At 38.4% G+C, this 15,601-nt stretch overlaps 1 protein-coding gene across 5 annotated transcripts in view; it reads left to right on the forward strand.

Moving 5' to 3' along the window:
* LOC116845567 (multiple epidermal growth factor-like domains protein 8) overlaps window positions 1-13,875 on the forward strand; it is a 24,187-nt gene extending 10,312 nt beyond the window's left edge. For 4 of the 5 annotated variants that reach the window (XM_032818360.1, XM_032818356.1, XM_032818359.1 and 1 more), the window contains 13 exons: window positions 947-2,632; window positions 3,024-3,448; window positions 3,733-4,076; window positions 4,289-4,494; window positions 4,737-5,016; window positions 5,116-5,344; window positions 5,462-5,485; window positions 5,592-5,907; window positions 6,273-6,448; window positions 6,540-6,793; window positions 7,197-7,205; window positions 7,298-7,485; window positions 7,729-13,875. In XM_032818360.1, the coding sequence (XP_032674251.1) occupies window positions 947-2,632; window positions 3,024-3,448; window positions 3,733-4,076; window positions 4,289-4,494; window positions 4,737-5,016; window positions 5,116-5,344; window positions 5,462-5,485; window positions 5,592-5,907; window positions 6,273-6,448; window positions 6,540-6,793; window positions 7,197-7,205; window positions 7,298-7,485; window positions 7,729-8,580 (4,989 nt within the window). In that variant the 3' untranslated portion in view covers window positions 8,581-13,875. The remainder of the gene's footprint in view (window positions 1-946; window positions 2,633-3,023; window positions 3,449-3,732; window positions 4,077-4,288; window positions 4,495-4,736; window positions 5,017-5,115; window positions 5,345-5,461; window positions 5,486-5,591; window positions 5,908-6,272; window positions 6,449-6,539; window positions 6,794-7,196; window positions 7,206-7,297; window positions 7,486-7,728) is intronic. The other variant, XM_032818361.1, reaches the window with a different exon arrangement.
* The last annotated feature ends 1,726 nt before the right edge of the window (window positions 13,876-15,601 follow it).

Here is a 15,601-nt window from a genome sequence, read left to right on the forward strand (position 1 = left end):
TCGAAAAGTTCTTAACGAAAAAATATTTTATTATAGTGTTTTGGAAAGCTCTCGAGATGTGCTATAAGAATATGCAATGAAAAATGGGGTGTTCCATTTAAAAAAATTAATGTGACCTTGACCTGACCTTCGCTACGCAACCCAAGGTCAAACTGATGTGATCAGTAAATACATCTTTTTAAACGCCACAACTTTTGTCTGAAATATTTTTTTGTAAAACTTATATTTTTCCTGATATTCGGGCGTCTCGATACTTTCCGAACACCCTGTATATATATATATATATATATATAATATTATATTAATAATAATATTAACATTTATATATTTTATATTGAGTATATTTTATATATTATATATAAGTATATATCAAATATATATTTATATTGAATAATACTATTAATGAATAAAAAATTAATTTATAAAATCGACTAAAACATTGCTCAGAATGATTTGCATTTTTAATGCAAATTTCGAGAATTGTGTCTACTTTCTTCTGTGCTCAATTTCAGGACTGTCAATTTCATAAGACCTTCGGAATTTTCCTTAATTTCTTATTGAAACAAGTCCACTATGCGTGTTACTTCTATACAATATTATGTTTTTACCTACGTTGTCAACATACACATACACACGCACGCGCGCACGTGCACACACACACACACACACATATTTTTTTATTTATTATTATTATTACAACTATAGACTAATTTTAATGAGAGCTTTTTAGAAATTAGGGAGAATCTCGAAGTTCTTATAAAATTGACGATCTTGAAGATAAATACCACGCGATAGTTAGTCTCAAGGCTCGACAGCAGAGTGGGAGAAGCAAGAGAAAGAAAGTAGGCGAAAGTTGCCTTAAAAGTGCAAATAATCCCAAGCACTAGATTAAAATAAAATGCGATGTGAAAGTATTTCTAAATTAATAATTCTTCTGTGTCATCAGGGACCGGGCATCTGCGATGAATGCCAGGACTGGACAACCGGACGCTACTGCGAAGAATGCAAGGCAGGCAGCTATGGCAACGCGACAACTCCATTGGGTTGCCGCGAATGCAACTGCAACGGACATGGCGATATAGAACTCGACGTATGCGACCGGCAGACTGGCGTGTGCTTCTGCCGCGACAACACTGAAGGTGGCATTTGCCAGCGCTGCAAGCGAGGCTATTACGGTGACCCGCGAGACGGCGGTATGTGTTATTATGGCTGCATGTCACGAGGCATGTTAGGCGGCGTAGGTAACGGCAAACAGGGTCTTGGCAGTCGGCATTCGCAGTCCTCGCTCTGGGGCAATCACGTGGGCGACTCGCCAACGCGAGAGTGCCTCTGGATCGTCAGTCCTGAAACTGATCTTTCCTCGGACGCGACTATACCTGCAGTTCAAAGCGTGATACAATTCACCATCCATGACGACATCAACGTGAGTTGTCAAGAGAACAGCGTATACGTGTACGACGGTTTACCAGAGTTTGTTTCCTCATCCGGCGGTCATCAGAGTCAACTGCTTGGTGTGTATTGCACCGAAAGTACCGACTATCCAGTGACGGTGGAAGCCAAATCCGGCTTCTTGACGGTGCACTATAAGCAACTGGACGAGGTGGAAGGCTTCAACGCGAGTTACGTGGTGATGACGTGTAACAATTGTCCGGGTAACCGTGAATGTCGCAACAGCAATTGCCTGTGCAAACCCGGCTTCTTCGGTATCGAGTGTGACGTGGAAATCTGCCCCGACAACTGTACCGCCTCCAAGAAACGCGGCGTCTGCGACAAGGGCTACGGCCGTTGCGTCTGTTCGCCAGGTTACGGCGGCCGCGACTGTTCCATTCGGCTGGACGACCACCAGTTGATTTTTACGGAGCTCTTCAACTCGGAATATCTGGCTGATCAGTGGGATCATCTAAGAAACACGCTACCGCGCTTTGGACATAGTCTGGTGGCCGATCGTCGCGGTAGCCTTTGGATGTTCGGCGGCTATTCGCTCAGTCATGGACCGTTGAACGACATCAGGTTGTTCGACACGAAAAACAACACATGGATATTGATTACAGTAGACTCCACGTCGTCAGCCATGTCGGCAATGTCTATGCCACAGGGTCGTTACTTTCATGCCGCCGAGATCGTGCACAGTAGACAGCAGATATACGTCTACGGTGGCCTGTCGATGAAAGACGAAGACGTGCAAGGTCTGTCGAACAATACCCTCAGTGACTTCTGGAAGTTCAGTCTGCAGAACCAACGATGGAGTCAGATCGTGCAGGATGAAACGAAGAAAGAGCCGTTACCCTTGGCCGGTCATACGCTGACTCTGCGTAGGGACGGAGAATCGGAAACCCTGATTCTAGTCGGCGGTTTCAGTCCCAAGTACGGATACCTGGACACGGTTTGGGAGTTTAATCTAGAAACAGAGACCTGGGACACGGTGAATACTATGGGAAACGGGCCACTGGGTGTTTATGGTCACTCCACGGTGTATCATAGCAAGTCAGACAGCTTTTACGTTTTTGGTGGCTACACGTATGCCATAAACAGAACATTCATCTCGAACAAATTGTATGCTTTGGATTACAAGACACGGACGTGGTCTGTTCTGCCACCATTCGAGGATGATTTCACCGAAGGCAGCAGCTTGGTATGTTTTTAAATATATTTTTGAATATTAATTTATTTAATTCATAACTAAAAATTTGTAAAGAATTTCATAATTATAATTTTTAGTTAACATATAATAAATTAATATCACAAATCACACATGTTTATATATGTTAAATCAGATATTATAAATTAATTTATAATATATAAATATAAAATAATTTATAATATATAAATATGAAATAATTCATAATTAAAATTTAATAGAATATTCTAATATTGATTTATTTCGATAATTCATTTTTGATCATTTGGAGAGATATAGAAAACTGCACAGATATTTTCTGAGTGCTAACAAATTCAATTAGTATATTCTCAAATAATTAAATTAACTGAATCACATGAATCTGAACTTTGTCATTTTATTTTAGCCTCAAGCTAGGTTCCTGCATTCCGCAGTTACGACGGATGAATATATGGTGATATTTGGCGGCCGACAAAATCCTCACAATACCTCGGACTCTTTAATCGCGTATAAGTACTCATGTAATCTGTGGATACGTTTGATAACGAAGGACATGGAAACAATCGGCAGTCCGCCTCCGCCGGCGTATGCTCACGCGATGACACACGCTGATCCAGAATCGAACGCCGTTTACGTCGTCGGTGGCTTCGATGGTAGTATCAAAAGCCATGTCACGTTAATTAACATACCGGAGGACTTGTGCAATCTCTGGACAGATAAGATCACCTGCAGAAAATATTTTGGCTGCTCGTTCTGCGCTGTTACTACTATCACCGGCACTAACGCTTCCTTTTGTTTCTCAAACGAGGTATCCAGCAACCGGGATGATAAGTACGTTTTGTGATCTGTTTTTCGCAAATTTTTAATTCTCAACTTTAGAACTACATCATCTTAGAAATTCAATAATTTTCTACGTTCTGTATCTTATATCTTAATAATTATTTTTGTTCTATTTTGTACCTTAATAATTATTTGTGTTCTATTTTGTACCTTAATAATTATTACTTTTAAATTAACACTATAAAAATGATATTTTAATTGTAATTTTAAATTTTATATTGTTTGAAAATAGAATTTATTAATTTATGAGAGAATAACTATTTCACAAATTTTAGATGCGATTTGAACGTCACTCAAGCGCAACGTTCCAACGGAATCTTCTGTAATTCGGATTGGATGACAGGCAGGAAGTGTCAGAACTTTAAAACTTGCACGGAATGCCTGGCGGAGTGGCCGTATTACAAGAACGACAAGCCGGTGTGTAAATGGTGCACCAACTGCCCATACGGCAAGTGCATCCCGTCCGACAGGGACTGCGACGAGTTGAACAAGTGTAACGTCCGGCAGGTATCGGTCACTAATGTAAATCAATGCGGAGAACGATTGTGCCCAGCGAGCGACTGCGAAAAGTGTAATAATATTGGGGATTGCGTGTGGACAAGGCAGGTTCTGAAGACCTGTAAGTTCTGCATACGTACAATAGTATAGCGTAAATAAATAACTACACACTAAAAAAGTATAGTTAAAAATTAAAAATTATTCTCTCTTTGCATAATATCACAATTCTTAATAAATCATGCAACAATGAACGAATTAATCTCAATCGAAGTGTATAATAAAATAATATCGCAAATGTTGTATACAATATGAGAAAATTATTTCCATCGACAGCCGAATTGGGGGTGAAGGTAACGGGTGAGCCCGTCTACGACTGGAACTGCGTGCCGGACGATATCTTCGAGCGATCTAGCATCAAGATGAGCAGCACACAGTGCGAACGAAGATGTGCTGATCACAAGGACTGCAGAAGCTGCCTGAAAGGTACTGGAGCCGAAGGAGGATGGAGCGAATGTAGATGGTCCACGCAGTTGAATGAAGTAAGGCATTTCAAATAATAAGTAAGGCATTCTATATGTCATTTAAAACGGACAAATAAATATTGCAGCGTTTATTTATTATTTAGTTCAGATCGAGTTGAAATAAACGTTGTGACCATTAATTATTAACCTGTAATTATTAATCTAAAGCTCAATCTGCATTTATATTTAAAGTCGTAAAGTAACTTAGAATTAGTGGATATATAATAGATAAATAACTATTACGTATTTATATATTTCAGTGCATTTCTCCATCATATCAGCCACTTTACTGCGCTGGCGGTGTCTGCGGTTTGGTATTACGCAGCGCAGACATGGACCATTGCCCAGAACCATGCTCAGTTTTCATGCAGTGCAGCACTTGTCTGAAACATTCACATTGCGGCTGGTGCTCCTTGGATTCCGCTAATATAACCGGTCAAGGAATATGCACAGAAGGCTCACTCGAAGCACCAACCGATCATCCTGCCGGTGGCACTTGCGAAATGCTTTATTATCAACATTTTCCGCAAACCGAATCACGTGAGTAATATACTATTGATTTATACATTAAAACATTTTTATGTCTCATGCTTTAATGCTGATGCTTGAAATTACGTTTTATCGCATCTTTGATTACAGCGATTACAACAACGTTACACCCGCATGTAGACTCTTTAGAGGAAGACAACGTCACAATGTCGCTGTCTAACATAACAATGAAACCAGAGTTCTCATGGCATTATGTACGTTGTCCTCCGGAAAATGAATGTATAAATGGACATCATACGTGTTCGCCGAACAGCGAGAAGTGTTTCGATCAAGAAGAAGGTTTCGAATGCAAGTGCGGAGATGGATATAAGACCGAAACGTAATGTCTTCTTATTTTTTTCTCTAATATTATTAGATACATTTTAATTATTCAATCTTACATACACGTATCAATTTTTTATTCTATATATATTAATATAAACTCTTTTATTTCCAGTACCTGGGTGAACGAATTTGGCAGGTAAATTTTAAGAATTTACGTACTTATTGTTTCATGACGCGAAAATTATTCAATTGTCTCAAAACGTATCTCGTAGCCTCTTCAAACATTTGATATATTTTTTCAGAAATATTTGCGTGCCTACATGCACACAAGGCTGCGTGAGAGGCACTTGCGTGGAGCCCAATGTGTGCCGCTGCGACTTTGGCTACGTAGGCGCTAACTGCTCCATCCAGTGTCAGTGCAACGGTCACAGTAACTGCGCCGGTCCTGACAAACTCGACGTCTGTTTGGAATGCCATAATAATACAATGGGCCCACAATGCGAGAAGTGTTTACCTCTATATGTCGGTTATCCTGCAGACAACGGTCAATGCGTGCCGTGTCTCGAGTACTGCAACGGACACACTCGGATTTGCATTCACGACAGCATGACTGTGCCTGTAATTAATTATTTATTATTAATGGCAACTAATCTCTTAATTTAGAACAGATTAATTAATTTTTGTTATTATTGTCGATTATCACTTATTGTAATCAATCGCAGTTTTCAATCATTTTTGTAGACTCCTCTATTATTAGAAAGATTGATACAAATTATTGTGTAGCGACTTATAAAATCATTATAAATGTTAATGATTTATGAAATAATTTAAATTAAGATTATTACAATAGTTTATAATAATCCAGTTTTCTAAAATTTTAATTTTATTGTTTCTATCATGTTACTATTTGCATGTATTATTCTATTCGTCTAATATTAGTACACACACGATCTTATATTAATAACGTACGCTTTCTGGTACAGGACCCAAATTCGGTGGACAAAATGTCGATAGAATTGTTGAAGAAGCAACTGGTGGAAGGACCGGTGGCGAAAGCGAAGTGCGTCAACTGTGGCAACAACACGAAAGGCGACAAATGCGGTGAATGTATGACTGGCTATTTCCGGGGAACGGAGGATCTTCGAGATGTGTGCCGACCGTGAGTGTGCACTCAGACTGTGACAATAAATATTAATTGATACCTATTGTACAACTAAATATAAATTAACGATACTTTCCATCCATTGTAGTTGCGAGTGCCACGGTCACGGCTTCACCTGCGATCCTGTGACCGGCGAAAAGTGTAATTGCGGCAACAACACAGAAAGCGAGTCGTCCTGCGTCAGTGGTCCCATGAAAGGCACGAACACCGGCGGCATGCCGTGCTGGATGGTTCAATGTAGCAAATGCAGAGAAAACTACGCTGGTACGCCGACGATGGGTCATCAGTGTTACAAGACTGTCACGGTGGACAACAAAATGTGCTTTGATTCGAAATTAATAGGTAAGCAATAACGATTGATATAAATCTCACGTAAGAACAATCATTTCTTCATATAACGATAAGTAATTTTTACATTTTACGTAAAAAATCACCGTATGAAGTTCTGATAACTGATCTTTATTGATAAGTCTTGTATAAACTCGACGGTTATTTTTATTTTATTATTAATCGTAACGACATTTCTGTTTTCAAATCGTTTTCTACCTTATCTTTCCATCTCTCTATACAGATACGAATTGATCGATCAAATGTTTACCAATGTTTCTACTTATTTCTCGGTTCATATTCATGCTGCCACTTGAATTTCATCTCAATGTGCATTTTTATACTCACGCTTTCAACAAATACACGCTTTGGTCAAGTAATTGTTCTTTTAAATTGCAACGTTCTGTTTTATATGGAGCATCTTACGGTTCGTATTTCTTCTTCTATACTACAAGCTACTCGATGTCTTACCGTCTTCGCGAGTGTAAAGCCTCACTGTTCACCATTGTTTTATTTCAGATGAATGCAAGATGAAGCCGAAGCCTCTGAACCCCGGTCAAACTGTCTTCTACATGGTGCAGCCGCGTTTCATGAACGTGGACATCAGAGTCATGGTGGATGTTACTCAAGGCGCCTTGGATCTGTTCTTGAGCCCTCGAGACGACTCTTTCGTAGTTACTTTGAATTCTTCGACTGGTTATCAAGATGTAAGATTATTTTATTTCTTCATTTTTTAATTCCATTATTCTACTTCTTTAAATAAAAATATCGGTTTATTTTTAATAAGCAATTTTTGTTCTGCCTTAATAGTTTTATTTGTTATCATTTTTCTATTTTTTTAAATCTTAAAGATATTTTACATTCTTGATTTTTTAAGTTTTGTACATTTCTTTCGCTTTTTTAATTCGTCAAATACTTGAAATGTCACTGATTAAACCCGTATCTTACAGGTTGAACTAGACAGCAGGTTTAGATGGCGGCCCGATCACCCCGAAGCGTGGCTAGAAGACGAGCATAACAGCAAGATTCGAATCGTCGAGTTCCACCCACACAGTAATTTTGGCGGCACAAACGCCACCACTACAGAGCCTACATGGAATACCGGGCCGCAGTACTATGTGATGGAACGTTACGCGGAGAACCTGGCCACTTACCTGACGATCGAGAGACGCAACACGTTCTTGGTGATACGCAATTTAACGAATCGGCTGGTATTGACGTTACCGCAAGACAAGCACGAACTGGGCCAGACCAAATTCCACATTGCGCTCAGGGCGATTGACACAGCGAATCCGGAGCTGAACGGCCGCGCTGCTTACGGGATGATCTTCTTCAGGCAAGATCAGCTGCACATCGACCTGTTCGTCTTCTTCTCGTGCTTCTTCTCCTGCTTCTTCTTGTTCTTAGCGGCGTGCGTAGTCGCCTGGAAGACGAAGCAGGCGGCGGATGTGCGGCGCGCCCGGCGCCGCCACGTCGTGGAGATGTTGCACATGGCGAAACGGCCGTTTGCGTCCGCGACGATACTCTACGACCGGGACGGTGGTGAGTGCAGTCCAAGCTCGCCGCAGCGTAAGGGCAGGCGCTGCAAGTACATCAACTTCCACAGCGACGTTCGTCCGGTCGCCGTCGAGCCTACTGATGACGGCGTCGCGGCGGTGGCTACGGTGTTTATCAGGCTACCGGGAGGTCGCCAAGCGCCCGTCAAGCTGGCCCTCGGCAGTTCGCTCATACTGTTAACCCGAGTTTACCCGGTCAATAGCAGAGTGTTCCTAAGACGTAGAAACAGCCACGCGTTGAACTGAGTCTGTGTCGTCACGGTGGAATCTCGATTTTGGCTGGTCTCGAGCTCCACGCCTCGTCCACCGGTCGCCGCGTCGAACATGTCTACGACATTGAGGAGGGTCACCGACTTTTGATTGTGGATTCACTTTAACACGTAGTTATAGTAGTCATTGCGCCTGGAGATTAGCAATGTTTTGATTCGACGGATAATCTCCCTTCGAAGATGTAGAAACGGTCGTACTTGTTGCAGCGTCGAAACGATGCACGTAACGGACGAGATGAACTCGAGGAAAATAACATAAACTTTCACGAGACGCATATTTTGCCATCGGTGCAAGCAGCGATCTTTGAACATCTTATAAGATGTTTTTCTGATTTTATTTCATTTCTTTAGAAAGTTTCTTTTCTTTTTTCTCTCTTTTATTGATCTCACGTCACACGCGCGTATCAATTGGCAACGGGCGTTAATTCCGCAAGACGCAATCGACTTTACAAAACAACTGGTTAAGTATAAAGCTAAAGTAGTTAATCTTGATTCGAGTGTTTTGCAGAATTATATCGTATCCGTCAATCCGAGGATCTTCGTGATTACAGATCTACGGCGGAACCATGACATGGTTCTCAGATCATGGTAGAGTCAAATATATCTAACTATATAAGAATCCACGAGAAAAATCCTATGGACTCAGATCAATAGTACGGTATCCGTCGATCTGGAGAGAAGCACGTGTCGAAAGATCTGTCAAGTTCTCATAGCACTTGACAATTCATGAATCTGTGCGCGCAACGCTCCGTTCGTGGATTTTTGTGAATCGAATAATTATTTTTTCTTTTTTTTATTAGAGCCCTAATGTACAATAGACGTTACGAGAGGAGCGATCGTAAAATTATTTAATCTAAATATATAATATATTGTGTCGTACCATTCCATGACGAGACTGTACGTTTGTATATATACAACAATCTGTAATTATGTATTAATTCGTACTTTATACATTTTTGTAGAAGCATTTTTGCGAGGCGTGGTTTCGCGTCATGGAACATTCGTGGCTATTCCCGATGGAAATGTGAAACCGAATATCGTGTGATTCGTATACCAGTTGAACGAGCAGTATTAGAATTGTTGATTAGAGACGGAGCTTGATGATGCGTATGTTAACAAGGTTCCTATGCCAAAACCGATTAGGATGAGCGCGAAAGCGTCCTATAATTAATTATATATTATTTATCATAAACGGGTAAACGCGTGGGGAGGACAGAAAGTTCGTGTTCTCGACGAAGGGATGTAAATACACACAGAAGTCGCAAACTTACGAGTTGCAAATTTCGCAAACGTTTATAAAACTGACGTTACTCGCGGTATGTCGGTCGGAAGATACTCTTTTGCTCGACAGACTAAACGCCCAGCTCAGCTTTCAACGAGACAGCTTTTTCAGTCAGAGATAACGACTACGTATTAATCAAAACGTATAACGTGAGTGTTGTAACCATATTGACGTTGACGTGTTTAATAATTATTGTAAGAACCACGGAAATGGTGTAACGTGAAGACAGTATTGTTTTACATGGGAATCTATGAGGTAATGAAGAACGCAAACTTCTTGAACACCTCGAAGGGACTCGTGAGAACAGTGCATGGTTCCTTCGTTACCTATTCTCGCGCTTTGTTCACCACTGTAGAATAAAGCCAGGGTTGGAGAAAGTTGCTTGTAACGTCGTTACAAATTACTTTCCTAAGTAATAATTTAGTAATGACGTTATTACTTCTTTTTTAATTAGTAATAGTAACACAATTACATTTTTGGAATAACGATAACGAATTTCTCGGGAAAAAATGATTATATACGACTTTAATCTCTCTATATGGCATTACATAATCATATGTAACTTTATATATCCATATCGAGAAAAATGCTATTGTACAAACACAGTCGAGGTTAATATTTATGTTTCTGGTGATGATATCGAATGTAATAGGATAAAAGTATTTTTTTCTTTTTTATTTAACAGAATCTTTTTTGGTGTGGGTATATATATAGGGTGGCTCACATAACTTTTAACAACTCGATATCTTAGAAACTATTTCATCGATTTTAATGATTTAAGTCTTGAATTGTATGGATCTGAAGGGCCTTCAAACTGGAATGCAGGTTGATTCCCCACCCTCTTGCGTGGGTGAAACGGAAGTTAACTTAAAAATTTTTAATGGAAATACCTATGAAAAATTATATTCTTGGAATTTTTTGGACAAAAACAACTTAGTTTTATCTGAAACATTTTTTGTCAGATGCTTCTATTAAAAAATATAACAGTTTGAAGTTTCGACTTCAAACTGTCAAGACGTAGATTAAGCGACCATTAGTTTTTAGCCATCAGCTTTTCAGTAATTGTTATTTATAAATAATTGTTATTTATATCGTTTTATTTATATCAAACTAGTTTCTTTATTAATAATGGTACAATAAAGAAATTTATAATTCTTGGCATACACAAGGATTAAAAAGAAAATTAGAAGATACAAATAATGAATTAATTATAATTTTACAACGCATTGACATAGAAATGCTACAATTACTACAAAAATTAATTTGTTATCCGATGAAATGTGTTAAAAGGAAGAAGTAATCTTCATAAAAAATGAAACGAGTTCCTTAAAAACTTTAGTTATATATTTTAATAGAAAAACTAGAAATTAAAACTTCAAACTGTCATATATTTTAATAGAAAAACTAGAAATTAAAACTTCAAACCGTCATATATTTTAATAGAAGCATCTAACAAAAAAATGTTTCAGATGAAAAAAGTTGTTTTTTCATCCAAAGAATTTAAATATATAATTTTTTATATGTATTTTCATTAAAAATTTTTAAGTTAACATTACAAGTAACTTGGACACTTCAATATTTTTAAAACAATTTTGCAATATTCAAAGAAATTATTTCGTAATATTTTTGAAATATTTTTAAAATATTAAGCGAAAACGTTCAAGAGATACACATAAAATCAATATTTCGAGATGAATCTAATGTTTTTTTGTTTACCGGATAATTATATATGATTATATATGTGACCGTATAGAGACAAATTCATGTATGGGTCATATGCAATTATACATAATTTATATATAATTATCGTTATCTTTTCTGCATATATAGAAGACATATTTATGTGGAATAAGTAAATTTTAAAAAGTACTCCTTTTCCAATGAATAACAATATCGAGTTACTTTTCAAAAGTAACTTTCTCAATTCTGAATAAAACGTAAAACTGTTTGTGTAGCAGGGATGAAAGTATAAGGCCTCTTTTATGTGCGTTTTCCTGTTATATAACGTATAAACGAGGTGTGCATGTGTGGCTAGCCGGAGGAATGCACGAGTGCTCCTCGACCAGGGAAAAAAATGCTATTCGTTGATTAATTATTAAGCGGACACACATCGATAATACGACGCGACCAATCTGTTGAATCTCAGAGCCTTTTCTTGTCACATAAGTCTCGTCATTGCGTGCAATACAAATGGAACTTTCGTTATCTCACAGTCAGATACCTGCGCAACTCTTACCTGTTCATCGCGGTTCCTCTCTATCTCTCTCTCTCTTTGCTTCTTTGAAATACATGCGATCTATAGATCCAAGGAATTACGGGATTCATGAAATCACAAACGTCCGCGAGACGTTAAAACGCGAGGAGGATCCATTTCAAATTCAGGATTTTATGTCACCTACGATGTCAATAAGCTAAGATCTACAAAAATGAGTATTCATGAATTCACGAATTCGCGGATTGTGGAATCTACAAAGTAGATCTATGAGAACAAACGAAAGAAAACACCTGGATTTATGGATCTCAAGATTTGTCACAGCCAATTTTATCTATATTTAAAAATATCCAACTAAGCACAGTTTCGAATATCTGTGGTGTTAATGAGCTTCAAAGATTCGTAGATGTCTCGGTGTATATGTAAGATCATCTAAAAAATTCCAACGATCTATAGATCCTAAATGTGCAATAATTCTTCTACTCTCGATATCACCCGCGGAACCTTTGAAGTTACACGGACGACGTGGTTCACGTTTCTCAAAGATCTACGTGAATTTCGAGCAGCTTCGTTCGCGCAGAAACTTCTTAAAGACGTCCGAAAGACGCCCTATTTTGTTTTCAGACGTCCTTTAGAAGCTTCTCCTACTTGAAGTGTAAATTCTGAGGAGCCGCAGCGGGTAGAAGAGATTTAATTGGGAGATGAAGGATTAAAAACGCAATCGATACTATCCGCACGGCGTCGGATAACGAGGATCGGCACGATCCTTATTCGCGCATGACCAATCGCGTTGTCCTAAATACTCATCCGCGTGGTGCCGTGTATAAGCATATGAACTATTAAGTACACAGAATTGACAGTATATGTACATTTTACATAGGTTTATGCGCATATATAGAGAGATATATCAAATACATTATATTATATACATATACGCGAGTATATAAGTATAAATACGAGACGGTGAATGTGTATAATTTCTCGGATGTACAGATCTGAACGTTATTTCCGAAATATTCTATTTTATATATAATTATTACATCGCGTCGTCGATGGCAGAGAGCGATAATCTTCCAATGCCGGCATTGTATCGCATGGAAAGACAGAAATCGGGTAACAGCACTGCGCAGTGTGATCGAGAACGTGGCGCTTCGTAACAAGGAAGTACGTAAAGGTTGTGAAACACGATATAAAAAATGAAATTTAAAAAAAAGAAAAAGAAACATTAAAAAGATACGCGGCGTATGTGTCGAACTCGCGACACGAAGGTACGGTCTCCCCTTCGATCCGCGCCGCGCGAAGAAACGTAAGGTTGTGCAAACGATGATTAATGAATTGTATTGCGGAAGCTTTAATAAACATACGTAAAACTGGAGTTCTCTCAGCCTCGAAACCGTATTTTACGGCCCTTAGATCAAGATAAACCACAATGAAATACAGCTATAATACAATTAAAAGTAAGATAACGTGAACACAGATGGAATGCTGGTACAGAGAGAGGAGATAATCAGACAATTATAATTAAATCATCTTTATTCTCTCGTACGTCGATTCAGTAAAATCTCTCAAACTCAATTTGTCTCTCATATACATAGAATTCTCTTTCGTATGCTACTCCTACTCTCTCAGGACGTTCTTGGAACGTACCATTCCGCGATAGTTATTTACACACTTAGTCTAACACACGCGTTCACGCAATATCATCCATACTCGTACGTGCACACACATGTGTATATTCCGAGCAATTTAAGAAACCAATCTTCATTATTGTTCCCAGAGCTCTCTTTCTTTCTCTCTCTCCTCAAAGAGTTATCCTTCTTTTTCACGTTTACAATATATAGTAACAAGATACTCGCAAATAGTCACCGGTCTAAAAAGGAATCTTACAAATAGATCCTGATCCTTAGAGAACAGATTTGCACACGAAAAAACAGCTCGAAAGTCGTAAGAAAAGATTTCACTCGTATCAATCGAATTAATCAGACAGGGTGGAACATTATATGTTTTCTTTGTGTGCTCGCAGACGTAATTGTGAATTACAAAAGTATGTCTCATCGAAAATCTGTCGATTAAGAATATCGACAGAATATCGTCCATTTTTTCTGGATACATATATGTATATTTTCGTTGCGCTATAAGCGACGAACGATGTGAGCTCGGTAATGTATCGCTTCAAACTTATCTCTGAATTTTCGAAATCATTTTCCATTAAAACATCTTTGTTTTCGCGAGAAATGACGTTGCCGTCTTCGTCAACGGGTTAAACTTGTCACAAAGCTGACGAGAGAGATTCAATTGTAGACATAAGAGTGGAAGAAGTCTAAATCTCGACCCTTTCTTTCCCGGAGCATATAATCGCATTATATTAAAAGTACACTTAAATAAAGAAATCGTCATACAAAATCTTGCAAGCTTGAAAAAACATTTTCTCCTAGCGTCGAATGGTATTTATTGATGGGAACGAAAGGGCTGAAAAGATCGTCCTTTCACTTTGTACGATTAACATTTATACGATTTGTACAAGTTCGGTTTGTACAAGTTGTAACATTCGTGATCGTCTTCGATCACGACTTTGGAGCACGGTGAAAAGCTTAGGATTTAACATCCGCATTTCACTGGGAAATAAGTGCGCGTGCAACTGCAACCTCGTGAAATTATTGCAATAGGGTTCTAACAAGAAAATTATTACATGTCGCAAAATGGAACACGCTCTAATTGCACGCGCAACATCTGAGCTGTCGATAGATTTTCCATTTTCTCTTTTTTTTTTGTAGAACTCATATAATATCGGTATAATCGGCCGAATATTAGTGACTCAAAGTACCATTTTAAACGTTTGCAAATATGAAGATATCGATAAAAAATCTACGGATGAATGCTTTTATTATTTCATGTTTTCTTACTTGATGCACCACTTTTCATTTGGTCAAATGTATAGAAAGATACCAAAAAGCAAACATTCTCGTTACTTATTGTCAGTGTAATGTTATAAAAATTTGCGCTTATATTTCGCTGTCCGACAGATTGCAAGATGTAGAGTAAAAATACCGTAATTGCACGTGCAATTATTGCTCAGCGCGAGACAGGTATAAGAATGTTTATAGTTTGTCATCGTCGCGAATGTGACGATCTTGTTCTTCTACGTAACAGTAGCCACAACCAACGTGGCATGCATACACACACACGCACACACACACACACACGCACGCACGCACACACACACACACACACACACACATATATATATATGCACACAATATATATTGTGTACATCTATATTTCTATATATATTTACATTTTTTAACGAGATTTGTAAGTAAATAACGACAAACGAGAGATATAATTTAAGATATAATAATAGATCTCGACATTTACTGTCGATTTTCAAGAAATTGCGAGCTACCTAGACGCGATTATTTTGACAATAATTTCGTCGGGGCTCGAATCTGTTTCTTAACAGCAACATATATACGTACATACATTCATACATACACACACACACAA

This window comes from Odontomachus brunneus, unplaced genomic scaffold (genome assembly GCF_010583005.1).
Source record: "Odontomachus brunneus isolate Ranch 3 - 2012 unplaced genomic scaffold, Obru_v1 Obru_scaffold_053, whole genome shotgun sequence".
Taxonomy (NCBI): Eukaryota; Metazoa; Arthropoda; class Insecta; order Hymenoptera; family Formicidae; genus Odontomachus; species Odontomachus brunneus.